The sequence below is a fragment of the Labrus mixtus genome, chromosome 10 (assembly GCF_963584025.1).
Source record: "Labrus mixtus chromosome 10, fLabMix1.1, whole genome shotgun sequence".
Lineage (NCBI taxonomy): Eukaryota > Metazoa > Chordata > Actinopteri > Labriformes > Labridae > Labrus > Labrus mixtus.
In genome coordinates this window covers 2,574,795-2,592,790 of record NC_083621.1, presented here as the reverse complement: position 1 = coordinate 2,592,790, position 17,996 = coordinate 2,574,795, and the positions used below count along the sequence as shown (strand labels likewise).

Below are 17,996 nucleotides of genomic sequence, written 5' to 3'. Positions count from 1 at the left end.
CTCTGTCTTTCCTAGCACGGCGTTTATACACCTGTTGTATGTCCGAGTCGATCATAATGTTTCTGCTGTGATCCTGCTCCCCCCCCTCCACCCGATCATCTCCTGTTCGTCTTAACCAGAATCCACGGTCCCTTTCCCCCCTCCCACACCCCCCCCACTGTCTTAATTCCCTGTGTCTGCCAGATTAAACGCCCTAAAACTGGTGTGGTTTAGTCATGTTTTTTCGGCTCCCCGTCGTCTTCACCCTCCGCTAGAAGGAATGCGATCTGGCAGCAAGTGCTCTGTTTTTTCTGTACATGTAGAGACTGTAGATCCTCCTCTCCCTTCTGCCCACATTTCTTCTTCTTCTCCTTCTCCCCTTATTTACATATGTACTTCCCTTTCCCTTTGATGTTGCTGTTACTTCACATGAGTGTGCTTTTTTTTTTCTTCTTCTTCTTCTTCCAACAGCTGCAACAGGCCAGTCCTATACTTTAATTAATTTCAGGCCGAAGCGATGAACTTTCCAATTGATTTGCAGTCTCTTAAATTGGTGCAACTTTGAACTTGCAGAGGATCATTAGAATATATATTTTTTTAAACACCTGATTGTCTGTGTGGCTCCGAAGGTAGCCTTCAGCACCAAACACACCTGATAAAGAATTCTCTGCAGCAGAAAATCCGGTCACTTGAAGTCTAAAAGAATCCATCAAATTGCAATTTGAGCAAAGAAAAAAACTCTAATTCCCACGAGAACTTGACCCATCGCACCTCCCGTTGGTATTTATAGTGATAAGTAAACAGCTCAGCAGGATGTTGCTCTTTTATTTTGAGTATATTTAACTTCCCTTTAGCTCCTGAAACTCATGTGAAACGACAATAACTCCTCACACCCCCCCCCCCCCCCCCCCCCACCCCACATCCCCCAGTCCTGTCAGAGGTGTATTGTACTGTATGTTCACTCAAAACTGTCTTTTATCATTTCTGTCCCTCCTCTGCCCCCCCCCCCCCTGTCCACTCTAAATGCCCCCCCTCCCTCACTCCTGTCTTCTCCCCGCTCCTCCTGATTCCCTTGTTCCGACTTACTCCCGCTGTTTGACGCGTGTGATGTGTTGACAGACGGCTGCCCCGGGCTCTGCAACAACAACGGGAGGTGCGTCCTCGATCAGAACGTCTGGCACTGCATCTGCCAGTCGGGATGGCGAGGGCTGGGATGCGACGTGGCGACCGAGACGCTCTGCTCGGATGGCAAGGATAACGAGGGAGGTAGGAAGTGAAGGAGGACGTACAAATCGTCTTTTTAGCTCCAGAAAACTTCTCTTGTTCTGCGGGACAGGAAGAGGGGCTTTGATGTCGCTCCTCTGTGACAGAGCAAACAAAACAAAACAAATCAATCATACATAAAACATCACGAGGAGGAAAATGCAAATGTTGTAGCAGAGCAGATTGTTAAACAGCGTGCTGTAAAATATACAGTAGATCAATTAGAGGAGTTGTTGTGAATTTATTTTTATCGTCTGGAGCGGGAACTCTTCTTGCACTTTTAGAACAACATGGAGGAGATTAAGAATAAACATTTACAGGGGGCCGCTGGCCTAGAGCAGTGACCATCAACTGGCGGCCTGCGGGCCACATCTGGTCCCTCCAAAGCTTCCCATCCGGCCCAGAGAAGATAAATTATGTCAATAAACAAGGCGGAAATACTCAAATTAGGTGACACCAATTTCTTTGTCGGGCTTGACAGCTGTCAGGTTTATGTGCAAACATGTTTTAAAGTCAGGCCCCCATATTGTCGGTCAAAAAAGACGCTGGCCCTCGTACAAATGAAGTTGATAACCCCGTGCCAAGAGGTTGGATTCACACCCCGAGCTGAGGCTCCTTTCCTCACTCTCTTTGATTTCCCGCTCAATAAAGAAAAAAAAAAACATTTATGTTTCATTTGTATGATGAACTAAAACAATTACTTTCAAGTCATACAGTCATTTATCATACATGGAGTTATACGGTATCATTAGACACCTTTATTAGTTCAATGTGGCTTTTTGTATCCACAAGTTTACAAGTCAACGCTCTAAACCAACGTCATAATACTTACCCAGCCAAAAGTGTCTCCTGTTTGGGGGTAATCATTTCTCAGAGAGCTTGTTGATCGGTTCAAGTGAAGCAGCTAACTAACTGTCCAGCACAGTGGTTATAATGGTGGTAACTCGATCCACCTATCAAGTCGTCTCGTTCGGATGAACGATCTGTCAGACAAGCTAGCCTCTCGCGCTGCATCATCGTGGTCACCACGCTCGTTATCTAGGCTAGCAGGCGTAGCGTGAGCAGTTGGCTTCCGTGTTCTGCAAGCTTCTTTCCTTTTAGTCGACCCACACAACGTGAAAAAAAGTTCTCCATCGACATTATCAACTACCCACAACGTGGCCCTCAAGGTCAATTTTTGCATATCAGTTAATTGGAAACATGAAGAAAACGAAAATGAAATCATGAAAACCAGAAATATGTCCATAATAATATTTGATCACTGGTATATGTTGAGTTTAATTTGAGACATAATTGACTGTAATCGTTTTTCTAAACTACAATTTGGCCCTCTGACAGTGAGAATTTAATGAATGTGGCCCTTGCTGTGACCAGAGTTTCCCATCCCTGCCCAAGGCGGTAAAACTTTAGTGTATTTAGAATTTAAAACAAGTAAAATGTTAAATACAAACAAATATGAAGCTGGATCAGGAAAAAAGTAATGTCTCTCCAGCCTTATGAACCAATCAGGAACTTTGTGAGTTCATGCTTCAGCAGGGGACATAGTTGAAAGTGGCGTTTACTTTCAGGTCAGCTCGGGATCTCTGCTGTCGCTTTTAATGAACTTAAGTTCACGTCTGAAGTCCCCTGTGTGCACCGGAGCTCAACACCATAATTGTGATGTTCAATCATTTTCAAAATGCATCCAGGTCAACACAACTTTCCGCCCTGTCTCCACTGTCCCTCCTGGTTTTTCCAGATGGACTCGTCGACTGCATGGATCCGGACTGCTGCATTCAAATCGCCTGCCAGGGTCAGACGTACTGTCGCGGCTCGCCCGACCCCGCAGCCGTCGCGGGCCAAGGCCAGAGTTCAGCGGCCCAGCCCTCGTCCAAGGGCTTCTACGATCGAGTCAGCTTTTTGATTGGTCCCAGCGGCAGTCATGTGATACCTTGGGATAACCCGTTCAACAGCAGGTAATGAAATTCCTGACAGCTCTTTAATTATTCCTGTCACATCGCCTGTTTGCTGCCTCATTACCAGTTGGGAGGGACACCTGTGTTTGTGCACACACTCCAAAACGTCAAAGAATGCCACATCTCTTTGTCTGTATTAGCAGTCACAAGTGACAAGTGTGTTTACAGTGTCACCGCCGCCGCCGCCACAAGCGTTTACTTCTTCTACCAGCCGAGTCTGAGGAGCTCAAGCTTGTTCCACCGCTAAAAAATCTGTGGAAACATAGGGATTAAAGTTTCTTACAGCCAGATAACACGGCCGTGTGTTTCTATGAATCTGAAAGCAAAGAGACCGTTTCACTGCACATGCATTTATATTTCTTTTATCAGAAACCAATTTTGTTGAGATCATCAGCTGGGCCGCCCATCACACATTTGAATATCTAAGAGCGGCACACTTAAACAGACTCATCTTTGATTTTTTGCTTGAAAGGGATTTTTTTTTTCTTCTCGAATCAGAAAACAACATGAAACCAGTCTCCATCGCAGAGAGACTGCAAAGAGCCAACAAGTTAATGATATTCTGCACTCTGACTCCAAATTAGGATGCATGCTTTTGTGTTTTGTGCTTGTTTACTGGATGCAAACTTCACTGAACTGACACTTATTAACGGTACGTTATATAACACACCATTCAGATGCAGTTTGCACCGGCAGTTTGGCAGTTTGGAGCACGTTCTTGCATTTCACAATTCATTAAGGTGCCAATTTCTTTACTGGAAGTAATTCAGTAGTGCTGCTTTTCAACCACGGCGCCGATGATGGCAATGTTGATGTGTCGTTCGGCATCCCAGACAAAAGTATCTCAACGACTATGGGATGGATCCCCATGAACTTTTGTGAAGAGAGTTTTTGTTTCCCAGAGAATTAATCTCTCTGATGTCAAGAGCGATCAATCGTTATTTGTAAAGCGCCAATTCATAACAACTGATATCTCGAGCCGCTGAGGTGGAGGTCGGAGCAGGCCGTGCATGAATGAGGACAGCAGTGGTTGTGGGGACGACACAGTCCGATGGTGGTGGCTGGGTGTCGGGGACGTCGGGTGGTAGTAGTGACAGATCTAGATCTGAAGGTTTGGGGGAGCTCCGTCTACTTGAGAGTCCGACTTCTGCTGCCGGGACGAGACCTCCTGGGCTTCTAACAAGGAACCTACAAGACGTGAGCTCCCAGGGAAAGATGTGGTCTGTAACTAAGATCTACAGATAGTGACATGCAGTGATATGATGTGAATGCAGAGAGAGAGGGAGATCCTCAGCGTCCTCTCAAAGGCTCCCAGCAGGTTGTCAGGTTTTGTTTTCAGTGGAATATTGCGACGTGTTGAATTGCTTTGCTACATTTGTTACAGGTAATCATGTTCCCATCATGATTCATTTCAGTGCATTTGTTGATCCTGTCACTTTCCATCTTGCTCCGTCGTCCAATTCTTCTCTTGAATTATTAAATATTCTGAAAAAAAGGAATGACACTCGACATCTTCTTCAGAGCCAATCAGCACAAATGTCAACATGAGTCAAATCGTTTATTGAAGACGTTTAGATAATCGTGTAGAAAAAGAAGAGGTGGTAAAGGACAGCGGTGTCCAGTAATGAAGTAAATTAACTTGAGGATCTGTTTTTTTCTTGATTGTGTTTTTTGGGGGAAACTTGTGACTTTAACTCGTCTACATTTGAAAGACAAATATCATACTTTGCCTCCACTACATCACTACGTCTATGAATATTCTCGTTACTCGCTGCTTTTGCTCTGAAGTCAGCGCCTGAATTTTATAATATTAATAATTATTCATTGTACTTTAATAGCGTTTTCTGAATACTCTTAGATGCCTAACAAAGAAAAATAACAAAACAAAACAATTCTACTATTCATTTCTCAGACGCTTTTATCCAAAGTGAAGAACGTCAGAGAGTAAGAACAACACAAGTAAGGAGAGAGAGAGGAGGAAACAACGTCAGGAAGTGCAAACAAACAGCTTTAAGTTTGATCGGACACACACGTGCTGACAGGAAGTGACCAGAAGCAGAGCACATGTGCTGACAAGAAGTGACCAGAGGCAGAGCACATGTGCTGACAGGAAGTGACCAGAGGCAGAGCACAACATCGAAAGATGGAAACTTGTGTAGATCAGTGTACTTCTTGTGATGAAAGATACAACAGAAAACTTGAAATACTTTGTCTTTTGCGATTCTCTGATATTTTTTAAATTTTCAAAATCCAAAACCTTCAATGTCGGTTGGATTGTTCACCCACTAATAAGGAACGTGAGCTGGGATTAGACCGTCGTGAGACAGGTTGGTTTAAGCCCATGTTCTTGAGACCAAGACCAATTGGTGTCGAGACCACTTTTTGAAGGTCTCGGTCTCGTCTTGAAGTCAAAAGCATTTTACGGTCTAAGTGAGCGTCACTCCCCCTGCACACAGATGATGATTTGTCAGTGATATTTATGGTCTTAGTCTTGGACTTGACTTAGTCTCGACCCCTTAATGTCTTGGTCTTGACTTGGTCTTGGTCTTGATCTTGATCTTGATCTTGGTCTTGGTCTCGACTCGGTCTCAATCCCTAAATGTCTTGGTCTTTTCTCAGTCTTGGTGAATCTTATCATCCAAAAATCTGCACAATCTCAGCTGAAGTATTACGACAAAACGACGTATGGAAACTGTGTGGACGCTTAAAAAAATTAGACGTTTTTCTCGCTGAATACATTTTTAATCCAGGACAATTCTAAAAGCAGAAACATGTGGAAATCCAAAACCTTTACTACCTCTATTGTTTACCTTTGGAGTTATGTTATTTTTTTTGGAGTGTGGGCACAATGGCCTTGGGTATATCTTGGTCTCGATTAGTGTGGTCTTGACTACACCACTACTGCACATACGACATTAAAAACAGAAGCTCTTCTGCTCATGTTAGCTCAAAGCAATTCTACTCTTTATAAAAGAAGCTTTAGAGTCTTTTGTCTTACCTCCCTGCCGCCCATAGAGAGAGATACATTTTTCATTTTTACATCGATGGAGATAAATGAAGCTCATGGCCTTCATGGACGAGGGAACTATAACTTGATGAATAAACTACTTCTGTGTTCAAACTAAAAGGGCCATCGTTGTATTTTCTAGCAAAACCTGCAGTCCTGCATCTGTTCAGCATCAGCGGTGCAGTTTGTTTCATGACTGATAGAGAGGAGAATGATGGCCGAATGTGTGCAGAGGCTTTGGGAATATTTCCTCCAATAGTTTAAAGTAATCCTTATGTAAATAGCATGCTTTACTGAAAATATAGAATGAGACAATCCCCCCCCCTACACACACACCCAGCCGGGTTCTCAGTAATCCTCGCGCTCATTGTCTTCAGCTTACTGTCGATTTTCATGTCTGCCAGTGGCATTAGCTCCCTCGCTCCAAATGCTCATTGGCCATTTTATCTCCTTATGCAAGTTAGTGCGATTGTCCAAAACAACAAGCGGCATGTTAGAGCCTCTGTGAATATGCACACCACCAAATTAAAAGAAAATCAATAACCTTTTTTTAAAAAATTATATTTAAGTTTCTCTCACTATTTAAATCCCTTTGCAAACAGACATTTTAAAGGTCACATATCCTCCTCTTCTTCTTCAGTGTAAATAAGTCTCAGAGCTCCTCAGAACATGTGTGTGAAGTTTCTTGTTCTAAATCCACTCTGATCCTGTATTTGATCATTCTTATAAACCCCTCTATTTCAGCCCTGCTCAGAACAGGCTGTTTCTGTGTCTGTACCTTTAAATATGTAAATGAGCTGTGTCTGACCACACCCCCCTCTCTAGAAGAGCTTGGGTGTCTCGGGCTTTCTCGCTCCATGTCCTATTGTTTACGGTGAGAAGGCAGACTCAGAGGGCAGAACAAACACCTAGCTGTGGGAGTGTCACCCACCTGGGGGAGGGGCTACTGCCCTTTGTGATGTCATGAAGGGAAAATCTCCAAACATCTCTCGTTTGGATTGAAGATGAGACTCTAACCAGGCCATTGTGCCCACACTCCAAATAAATAGCATAACTCCAAAGGTAAACAATAGAGGTAGTAAAGGTTTTGGATTTCCACATGTTTCTACTTCTGGAATTGTCCTGGATTAAAAATGTATTCAGCGTGACAAACGTCAAATTTTTTGTAGCGTCCACACAGTTTCCAAACTTGAATCAATCATTCTCATTTTGTCGTAATACTTCAGCTGAGATTGTGCAGATTTTTGGGTGATAAGATACACCAAGAAACAGCATCACAATAAACAAAAACATATGAATGAATGTACTCAGTTTTATTGCACATTTCAGAGTAATAGCAAATGTGTTGATGATTGAGCTTTCCATCTTGCTCGAGCATCTGGCCTCTCCTCTGTTTTTTATTTTTTTAAGTGTATCTCATCAGCACAAACAATGCGTTCATGCAATCATTTTTACAAAGACGTCAGATAATGACATAGAGCATGCAGAGATTGTTTGGAGACCCATATTGTTTTTTTGTTTTTTTTCAAGCATTCATTTGAGCTCACAGGGTGAATAATTTATTGGCAGAACACAGACTGAAGCTGGAACAACCTTCAGAAAAACATGTAGTCTTCAAACGGCAGCGGCGACTGGTGCTGCTGCTGGAGTATCTGATGTCTACCGGTACAGAGATGGGAAACAGTTAGAGGTCACTCTTTTTTTAAGGCACCATCGTGTTAGCCACATGGAAAAAAAAAGGGAGCTGATTTAAGAGTGCGGTCAGGTTTCAGATCTCTGCAGTAAACTTGTCCCTCGTAGAGCACAGGGAATAAAACATGTGTTGTGGTTTTGTGTTTTTTTTTTCTTTCCTCCCCAGCCGTATCGCATGTCCCCACGCTTGGCTCCCATCGGGTTTTCAGATGGTGTTTTTTCCAGCAGCCAGCGCGAGACAATGACGAATAAGAACGAGTGAATTATATGATTCATTTCTGGGGTTTCAGCAGGTGGTGTGACTCGGCGTTTGTTCGGGGGGGTGGGGGGGATGTTCGGCTCTCGCAGCATCAGTCTGCCTCTCCAAAGATTAATAGAGACACAGCGAAGAAAGAGTGAACCTTTGCCGGGGCTCTTAAGTGGCCTTGTTCCCTGAGCCGGTAAATAAAGGATGGGAGATAGTTGTGCCGGGCGTGGAGCGGGAGGGAAAGAGGAGAGGCTAAAGCTGTTGATCATCCTTGTCTCATATACGTAATGACCCGGAGATAAAGTGGCAAAATGAGACATTTTCTGCCCATTGGTGACAAATGTGCAGGCAACACTTTTTAAAATTCTGCTCTGCCATTTGAGAGGTAGAGAGAATGATTAAACGCTGATGGAGAAATATCGCAACAGTCTCCCCTTTTTACCTTCAAACAAAGGACTGACTTAACAAACGACTTCCACACTTAAAAGAATGAACCAACCGGAATCTGCGCCGGGCGAGTTTTCACCTGACGGGGGCCCTGCAGTCCTGTTGAATAATCGCCAAGGATATTTGAAGCTTTAATCATGTATGAACCTTCTGTGTCGGTGATTTATGGAGCAAAAATGCCAAAGAAAAATACATTATTTTACCTGAAAGCAGGGGGACGGGACGCTGGAGGTGGAGAGCCTTTTGACCGGGAGCAAATCCATTTGCCAGCAGGGAGAAATCTGGCAGGCGGGAGTCAATGAGTAATGCTCTCCCATGCTAGACTAACTACCAAAGAGGTGCCCGTAAGTGAAGCTTTTAACTCCCCCCCCCTAACCTCTTTACCTGCACGGGAGGCACGGCTCTTTGGCCACCAGTAGGAAGTGCGTTATATAAAGAGCTACCAGGTGTGAGTGAACATAAAAGCACATGTGGAGAAGTGGATTCAAAGAGCATTCACATTTTCTTTGTTGTATTCAAATTTATTTTTCTTTTCAAATCTGCACCATTTATGACTTCACCTTTCCTTCAACCGTCTCTCTCTGGCGATTGGTTCGTATTGTTCAGTCGCATTTACCTTTTCTTTTTTTTTTTCCATTCACTTGTCATTTTTTTTTTCATCTTTGTGGCAGTTTGCTCTCAGCGTTGCATCTTTTGTTGTTCTGAGTTCCCGTGAAGTGCCTCTTGACGTGTCAGCCGTTGAGCTTTGTAACTCCTCTGATGAAGAGGATATCTGTTACCCAGATGAGCCGCTTATCTGACACCATCCCTGTTGATGTGTTATCTTTCATCACAAGTAGCACACAGACACTTTTCATGCTACGCTTTGTCTGTGTGTGTGTGTGTGTGTGTTCCCATGTCCATGTGTGTGCATGTGTGCGTGTTCCCACAAACAATCACCTTTGAACAATGTTGTAGTGATTATAACATAAAATATTTTGCTCCTATATCTCATTCATGTGCACACTGTACATTATATTGACTTAAAGCTACAGTGGGGAATTTTAGTTCTGGGTCAATTTTGGCGGCCGTCGAGGACAAAGCCTTTCCCAGAACTTCCACCAGATATGTGTGCTTTACGTGTCTGCAGTTTATATATTTTTTGTCCTGCACAGCTATGCCTTTATGTTTGGATTTGCTCACATACAGTACTTTCTTCTCTTTTAAAAGTAACGCTTTTTAGAAAACAACAAAACTCTAATCCTGCTTTATTTTTACCGTCAAGTGTTTCACTCATCGAGAATCTTTGCCTTGAAAAAGTCGACAAAGGCTGTTTCCTCAGCATGCAGTAATTACATTTTTGTCCGACACCGACCTCACAGCAGCTGTTTCAGGAATAAAGAAAATCAAACAGAAATAGTCGATCTTAATGCTGATGAGCTTGTGTGCTATAATTAAAATAAGTCTGTTTCATAAATACAGGAACTTTGAATCACCAAAATGTATTCACTCTCAAATTTGAAACTCTCATTAGACACTTCAATCCAAGGTGAAATACAACTTCACAACTATAAAAAAAAAAGCTCAGTTCAAAAGCAGGTTTTCTGTTAAGTGCACTTCTCGTTACTACATCAGCAGATCACATTTTGATTATACGTCCCTTGCTCTTCATGTTGCAGATGTGTGAGCTAGAGTCAGAGGGAAACGATGAAGCCTTCATTTCATTTCTATTCATTGCTTCTTAGTTGGTAGATCTGGAAGGTTTAGCTGTCCATTTCATAGCTGGAAGTTAGCGTGCACATGCAGCCTTAGCTTAGATGCAATTAGTGAAAGCGTGTTTCTCAATCTCAGATGGCCCGTGACCCCACTTTGGATGTCGAGGCGACCCCAGAGATCCAGAACACGGACAGCTGTTCGCTAAAAATGGATTTATTTTCAATCATGTCATCGCTTTTTTTTACTGTGTTGCAAGTAAACATCATCTTAGAGCACATTTAGGCTTTTTTGTGTATATTATTGTGGACAGAGGAAGAAAGGTCGGGATGACAGACAGAGACTCTGCAAGGCCCACAGTATCTTACGTATGCATATATTTTATTATTAATCAATACACACGAATCCCATGCAACCCCACGGGGGGTCAGGGCCCTGAGGTGTCTTTGTAGCTTGTGCTTTATTATCACAGAGCTTTACTCCCTCATTGTTCCACATTAGTTACTAACAAAGGTCATAAAACGCTCCTCATGACGCACACTCTGCCACTGCAGCTGTCAGTAGGCTGCTTGAGAACATCTTTAACTGTCATGAATGCGTCTGATCCCAAATGCAGACCCAAACAGATAAGGAGTCAGAAATGACTTCATTTAGAATTTGCAGGGCTGGGGGTGAGGCGGTGAGCTGGCTGGCAGACTTAGTTGGCGGTGAGTTCAAATTGGCAGAAGAAAAAGTCCTGGAGACAAAAAACAGGTGTCAGAGCGGTGGCAGGCAGGCAACAAAGCAGCGTCTTAAAAAGATTGTTAACCGGGCAAACGGGAGCTGGACCTGTGACTAAACAGACTGCGAATGGCACAACGATCCAGCTGAGACCAAGTGTTGGTTGCAGGGTTCCTGTAGGTGAATTTGATTGCAGGCAGGTGTGTTGATTGTAGATCAAATGGAGGTAAAGCAGAAAGAAGAGGACAGCGTGAAATGGGGTGTTATGCAAACTGGAGTCAAGGAGCAGTTCGGTACTGTGACTTTAACGCTAAATAATGTTAGCACCATGTGATCATTTTGATGGGTTTTGTAAGTAACTGCATTATACTTTTAGATAAACAAAATAAACATAAACATGTCTATTTCGGATTAGATAGCAGACATGTTAATATTTTTTTAGATTTAAAGGGGACATATTATAATAAATCCACTTGTACAGTGTTTCTGAACATATATCTGGGTAACCTGAGAGTCTACTGACCCACAACATGTGAAATAAACCCATCCAGTCCTTTGTTTGTGGTCTGCATAAGTCTTACAGCACAGAGGAAAATGCTCTGTTTCTAATGTGCTCTCCTTGTGATGTCACAGTGGGATTCTGGTAAAAAAAAATCCCCTCCCCTCCTTTGATATCTCCACCCATGGACTCCACCCCCAGCCTAGAGCGAAACTTTTGCGCAGGTCCGCCATTTTTATTCTCACTACAGAGGAGTGATGTCTACGGGGAAAACTCAGGGGGGGGGGTTCATTACATTTAAAGAGACACACACACCAAAATGGAGCGTTCTGAGAGAGCTTGTTTATACAGGGTCACAAACCTCCTCTGGTGCTTGATTCATGTTATATTTTGACCACAGCACAGCACAGATGTTTCATTTAGACCACAGGGGGAATGTTTGAAAAGGTGGAGAAGGGGGGATAATATGTCCTGTTTAAATGCATTTCATGTTTAACTTGCTAATAGTGATGTTCATAAGACCTAGAGCAGCTTTGACTCTCATTGGCTGTCTGCTGTGCTGTGTATATTCCCCGCTGAGCTTTGATACCCTCTGTTTTCTGTGCTGGCCACACAAATGTAATCGCCCTAAGAGCTTAACATGGCTTCACATGTTGCAGCTAGTCTCCCTCTCTCTCTCTAATAATGCTTTTGATGAAACTCCAGCTTAAGCGTGTTAGAAAATGGCACCCATTCATGTGTCCTCGTGGAACATAAATGCTGCAATACAAGTGCAAGATGCAGCAAAACTGACGACGTCCATGTCTGGAGAACTTCATCCCGCTGAATTATGGGCTTTTAAACGCACTAAGCAGAGACAGAGAGTTGCTCCATAAGTTGGTATTTCCATGAATAACAACCACTGATATTTGTGTTTTCCTTTAGCGGTCAGTAAATCATACCTCCCTGCGCGTGCCGCTGGCTGAGGGATGACAGTTGTATGCAGTGACGCCGGCTGGCATTGTTTGTTTACTCAGCCCTTTTTCTCTGTGTTTGTTTGCCCACACAGCCTGGCATCAGTCATCCGGGGTCAAGTCCTCACAGGAGACGGGACGCCGCTGATTGGAGTCAACGTGTCTTTCCTGCACTACCCGGAGTACGGCTACACCATCACGCGGCAAGACGGCATGTAAGTCCATCTGCATCAATCAACACTGATTTGCATGTCCAAATAAACACGAGCTCAGCCCTCAGGTTCAACCTTTGCAAAGATTTATTTGCGGCATGGACCCCTGCTGACCCCAGATCCAACATTAAAAAAAATTGCAGAAATAAAAGCTTTTTTCCTACAGCAGCAGAGTTGTCCTGGCTGTCGTCCAGAAAGCGCTCAAAAACAAATTGAAACAGCAGCACATTGTGCCCTAGAACAATTCCTCATGCAAATGTCACAGTGGTGGAGGCCATTTTGAACCAGGCTGTTTAAAATGCATTGAATCAGCGAGGGTGGAATCAATCTGCCTGCAGTGTAGTAAAACATGGGATTACTGTCTGACCTTCTCCCGCGGCTCCGCGGACAGATCCTTAATGACGGGGTGTAAACACATACAAGACAGACGCATGTCGCAGACTTTTACAGAGAGGGGGTGCGACTGAGGCGGGAGCTTTATTTTTGACTGTGGGACACGCCGGACGAGGCGATTCATTCAAATTCAGCAGACAGTGGCTGTGTGTTTGTGTGTGTTGCAGCAGTGTGGAATAAAAGGCTTATGAGTGGCAGAGAATCATACAGCTGCTGTTATGACGCACAATCCTCGGGTCCCCAGATATCTGAGGATTAGCTGATTTCTTCAGATATTCCGCCCTGTAACTCTTCTGACAAGGAGCGTGATAAATGGTTGGGGATAATCACACTTGGTTAGCCAACAGATCCGCTCAGTGTGTTAAGAAGTGGAGGGGGGGTATGTGGAGGTGGGGGGGGGGGGGGGGGGGGGGGGCTGTGGGCAGCATCAAAGCCCGGCCTCTTGCAGCTGTGGGCTCCGCACTGCCCAGAGTGGAGAGAGCTCGAGAAGGAAGCTGTTTTAGGTCAGCTGCACAGCTTGGCTCCTGGTGTGTGTGTGTGTGTGTGTGTGTGTGTGTGTGTGTGTGTGTGTGTGTGTGTGTGTGTGTGTGTGTGTGTGTGTGTGTGTGTGTGTGTGTGTGTGTGCGCATATGTGCATAAGCATTTGAATCTATGTGTGTGTGTGTGTGTGCGTGTGCGTGTGAATGCATGCAATGTCACCAACCCAGATGCTTAACCCCCCGGGTAGCAGATCTCGCCGAATATATAGAGCAGCACTTCAAAGACTCGCCCTTCATTTCCAAACCAGTAACTCTTTTTCCTGATGTAATGTCGCACCAATTAAAACCAGTTCACCAAAGAGAAGTCCAGAGACTCCAAAACAAACTCAACCATAGAGTGTTTTTTTTTTTGCATGGTTTAACAAAAGTCATAAATCAGATTCAGTGAATAATCTGAGGCTGTTCTTTCTTCCGCTGAGAAAGCCTCATGAGGCTTAGCTCTGGATAAATGTCTGTTTTCCTTCTTTGCTTTTAAATGGAAATATTTAAATGATGTATAATAGCTAGGGCTGTCAAATTATTCAAATTGGAAAATTGCAATTAAATGCTGAATATTAATATTTAATTTAACTGTAAAACATGTTTGAAATTCCATTATTTTGCATTTAAAAACTTTTTTGTTAGGCTTTTATTTTGAAACTGACTTTCTGTTTGAATACAAACATGCTTTTACTTTGAAATAAAATAAATAACTTCCAGTAGATCGACTGTTACGACATTAACTTAACTACAGTTAATTACTGGTTGAATGAAAACAGCTCAAAGGAACAGTAACGGGTAAATATCGCTCCTCACTTTCTACTTTCAAAATAAATCTAAGAGGAGTGACGAGGTCGGAGCCTCGGCGCCAAACACAAACTGTGGTCAGCTGCTGCGATAAATATTTCAAACGTGTAAATGTGAGTCATCCAACTTAAAAACTGTACCCATGTTTGTCTCTGTTGTTTGTGTTTTCATGATGATGTGTTAAGGTTTGACCTCTTGGCCAATGGCGGCGCTTCCTTAACGCTGAGTTACGAGCGCGCCCCGTTCCCCACGCTGCACCGCACCGTCTGGCTGCCCTGGAACGTTTTCCACGTGATGGACACGGTGGTGATGAAGCGGGAGGAGAACGACATCCCCAGCTGCTACCTCACAGGCCTGGTCAGACCCAACCCCCTCATCCTGGCCACGCCCCTCTCCACTTTGTACAAAACCTCCCCGGAGGACAGTCCCATCATCCCCGAGACCCAGGTGAGACCGCCCGCCTCGTGAGGTGACCTCTGGAGAAACATATCTGATTTGTGTGACTTTTAACATTCAGCCCGTGTTTAAACCCGACATCACAGACAAACAATAATTCTGTTATCTCCTTCTCACAAAGGCCTCTCGCTCGTTTCTAAACACAGTCAGATTTGCCTCTCAGTTTGCCTTTGAGCCTGGATTGAATTGAGGCTTCTCCCCAAATACTAAGCCTTAAATTTGCCTCACAGTAATACTGATAAATTCTCACATTGACATTACATGCCTCTGGATTTGCTTTGTAACCATTTTGGCTCAAATCTGAGTTTTGAAAATCCCCAAATGCAAAAAAAAAAAATGTGACTTCGCAGCTTTTGCAGTCGAAACTGGTGAGGCGGAAAAAATAGATTTGTGTTGCATTTGAGGATGACAAAATGTGAGGATTTTTACACACTGCATGACAGTTGAAGAGCCTGGACTTGAGCATGGACAATAGGGCTGGGGATTTCCCACAACCCCACAATACGATACATATAGTGATATAGATTGATTTTTGATAATGACCACGTCCTGCACAGAATTCACTACAACAGCTGTTCTTCATTGTTGAGAATTACAGCAGAGGCATATTAAGGATCTTACAACGTCAAACACTTCAATACAGGTCCTCAGAGATCCTAGAAATGCATTAAAATATTTGAATCCCAGAGCTATGCAACATAGGTCAATGTCTTTCAGAACTGTCATCACAGCTTTGCAGCCGTATCGATTCTGTAACATCTGCATAGATACATATATTTGCAAGAAGCACATGACGATAAATTGCCATATAGATTTTTTGAGCACAGCCCTAATGGAGACAAACGTATAGAGAGTTCAATGCTGCATTCTCATGGACTCAGGGAGGCAGAGGATATGGTACGAGAAAAACAAACAATCAGTCCTGTTGTTACCAATAGGAGGATAGGACAGCTGAAGAGAGACAGGAAATGTTGGAAGGAGAGAGTTGGGAACGACGTGCAGCTGCTGCTGCGACGAGGACTGTAGCCTCCGTACATGAAGCATGCAACACAACCGCTAGGCCATCAGGCACCCCTCAAGGATTCATTAATATTTTGAGGTTTATTTTTTGGGCTTCTCATAGAGTCAGAAATCAGGGAGAGAGAGAGAGAGAGAGCGAGGAATGTCATGCAGGAAAGGAGCCATCGGTCAGATTTGAACCTGGGCCGCCTTCTTGGAGGACTAAAGCCTCTGTACATGGGGCGCATGCACTAACCACTAGGCCACCGATGCCACCTTAAATGTTGCCTCAATTGCAGCTTTCTATTAATATTTTTTGCAAACTTAAGTTTAGTGTTAGAGTCCTGAACGCGAGGTCGTTACTGCTCAGTAAAAGAGAACCTGTAGGAGCACCAGCCCAGGAATAACATACATTAAATACTCTGATGACACCGTTATTATGGACACCACCAACTCAGAGGGACAGTTGCAGGCTGAGATAGACTCTTTCGCAGAATGGTGTAGGCTGAACTGTCTTGACCTTAACACCTCAAAGACCAAAGAACTGGTTGTTGACTTCCGGAAAGAACCTAACAGCATCCCCACTCTGTCAGTCAACAACCAGCCCATAGAGAGGGTTGAATCATACAGATACCTCGGGACAATAATTGATCACAGGCTCACCTTCCAACCCCACAGCAAATCCATCTTCTCCAAGTGCCAGCAGCGCCTCTTCTTCCTCAGAAAACTCCGCAAATTTCAAGTCCACCAATCAGTCCTAACAGCATTTTAACAAATGTTTTATAGAATCAGTTTTAACCTTCAACGTCACAGCCTGGTTTGGGTCTCTGTCAAACATTCATCGTAACCCATTAAACAGGATCATAACAATAAACAGCAAAATAAATGGACAGCAGCAGGAACCACTGATCAGTATCTACAACAGGAGAACAAAACTAAAAGGAGAACACACAGTCTCAGACAGCACACACTCACTCTGCCATCTCTACAACCGTCTCCCCTCAGGCCACAGATACAGATCTCTCACTTTCCGGACTACTCAAGCCAGGCTCATGAACAAATGATCTGTTTCTTATTTATTTTTAACTCATTTAACCGCTCATAACAATTATTTATGACCTATTTATCATGCCTTTAATAGAGCCACTTGTACTTGTGTGTGTTTCTGCTGATGCTCTTTTACACAAATGAAGTTCCTAACGGATAAATAAAGTTATTTGAATTTGAATTGAATTGAACCGCACTTCATGCATCTCTTACCTTATCGTCTCTAAAACATGGAGGGAGGTTCATTGTGCTAAAACGATCGGCTTTTCCTCGTCCAGAACTCTGTGTTTATCGTTTAGCAGTTTGTGCCATGCGGGTGTCATTTCTGTCGCGGAGGTCAAAGAAGGCAAAATGTTAAATATGTTTACTTTGGATCGCTCTGCCCGCCTCCGTCGATTTATGGTTTGTTTTTCCAAATTACACACAGCTTTCTGTCTGTCCTCATGGATCCATGTGAGTGCAGCATGAGACTTGAAAGTTATAAGAGTAGTGTTGCCGTGGAGTTAGTTCAATTTGCATCCATAAATCAAATACAGGAAGTTCAGTATATTCTCATTTCATATCAAACTGCTCATGTTCCTGCGACTTAAGTTCTGCACCTCACACCGTGCACCTGGCATCTGTCTGACTGCTAATTAAAATCTTAGGTCCTCCATGAGCAAGTAGCCATACCAGGCAGTGACCTGAACCTGGTCTACCTGAGCTCCAGGGCAGCTGGCTACAAGCCCATCCTCAAGGTGCTCCTGACCCAGGACCGCCTCCCCTTCGGCCTGATGAAGGTGCACCTGATGGTGGCCGTCATGGGCCGTCAGTTCCAGAAGTCTTTCCCCGCCTTCCCCGACCTCTCGTACACCTTCATCTGGGATAAAACAGACGCCTACAATCAGAAGGTCTTTGGCCTGGCGGAGGCTGTGGGTGAGTACCTGGTGTGTGTGTGTGTGAAGCTGCTGACTGGAGATGCTGTGTGTGAGCGTAGGAGCACTCCAAGATACTCGCGCTACCTTCAGGCACTGAACCTTGGATGAACTTTCCAAAGGATTGATTTTTCAGTTTTATTTTTTTTATTTTTCCCTTGCATTGGTTACTGTGTGCGATAACGATTTAGCAGGT

At 43.8% G+C, this 17,996-nt stretch overlaps 1 protein-coding gene across 6 annotated transcripts in view; it reads left to right on the top strand.

Annotated features, from left to right (window-relative positions):
• Positions 1-17,996, top strand: part of si:dkey-237h12.3 (teneurin-3) — a 186,729-nt gene that overhangs the window by 131,041 nt on the left and 37,692 nt on the right. For all 6 annotated transcript variants that reach the window (XM_061047579.1, XM_061047578.1, XM_061047577.1 and 3 more), the window contains 5 exons: positions 1,099-1,245; positions 2,981-3,197; positions 12,550-12,669; positions 14,570-14,831; positions 17,534-17,801. In XM_061047579.1, the coding sequence (XP_060903562.1) occupies positions 1,099-1,245; positions 2,981-3,197; positions 12,550-12,669; positions 14,570-14,831; positions 17,534-17,801 (1,014 nt within the window). The remainder of the gene's footprint in view (positions 1-1,098; positions 1,246-2,980; positions 3,198-12,549; positions 12,670-14,569; positions 14,832-17,533; positions 17,802-17,996) is intronic.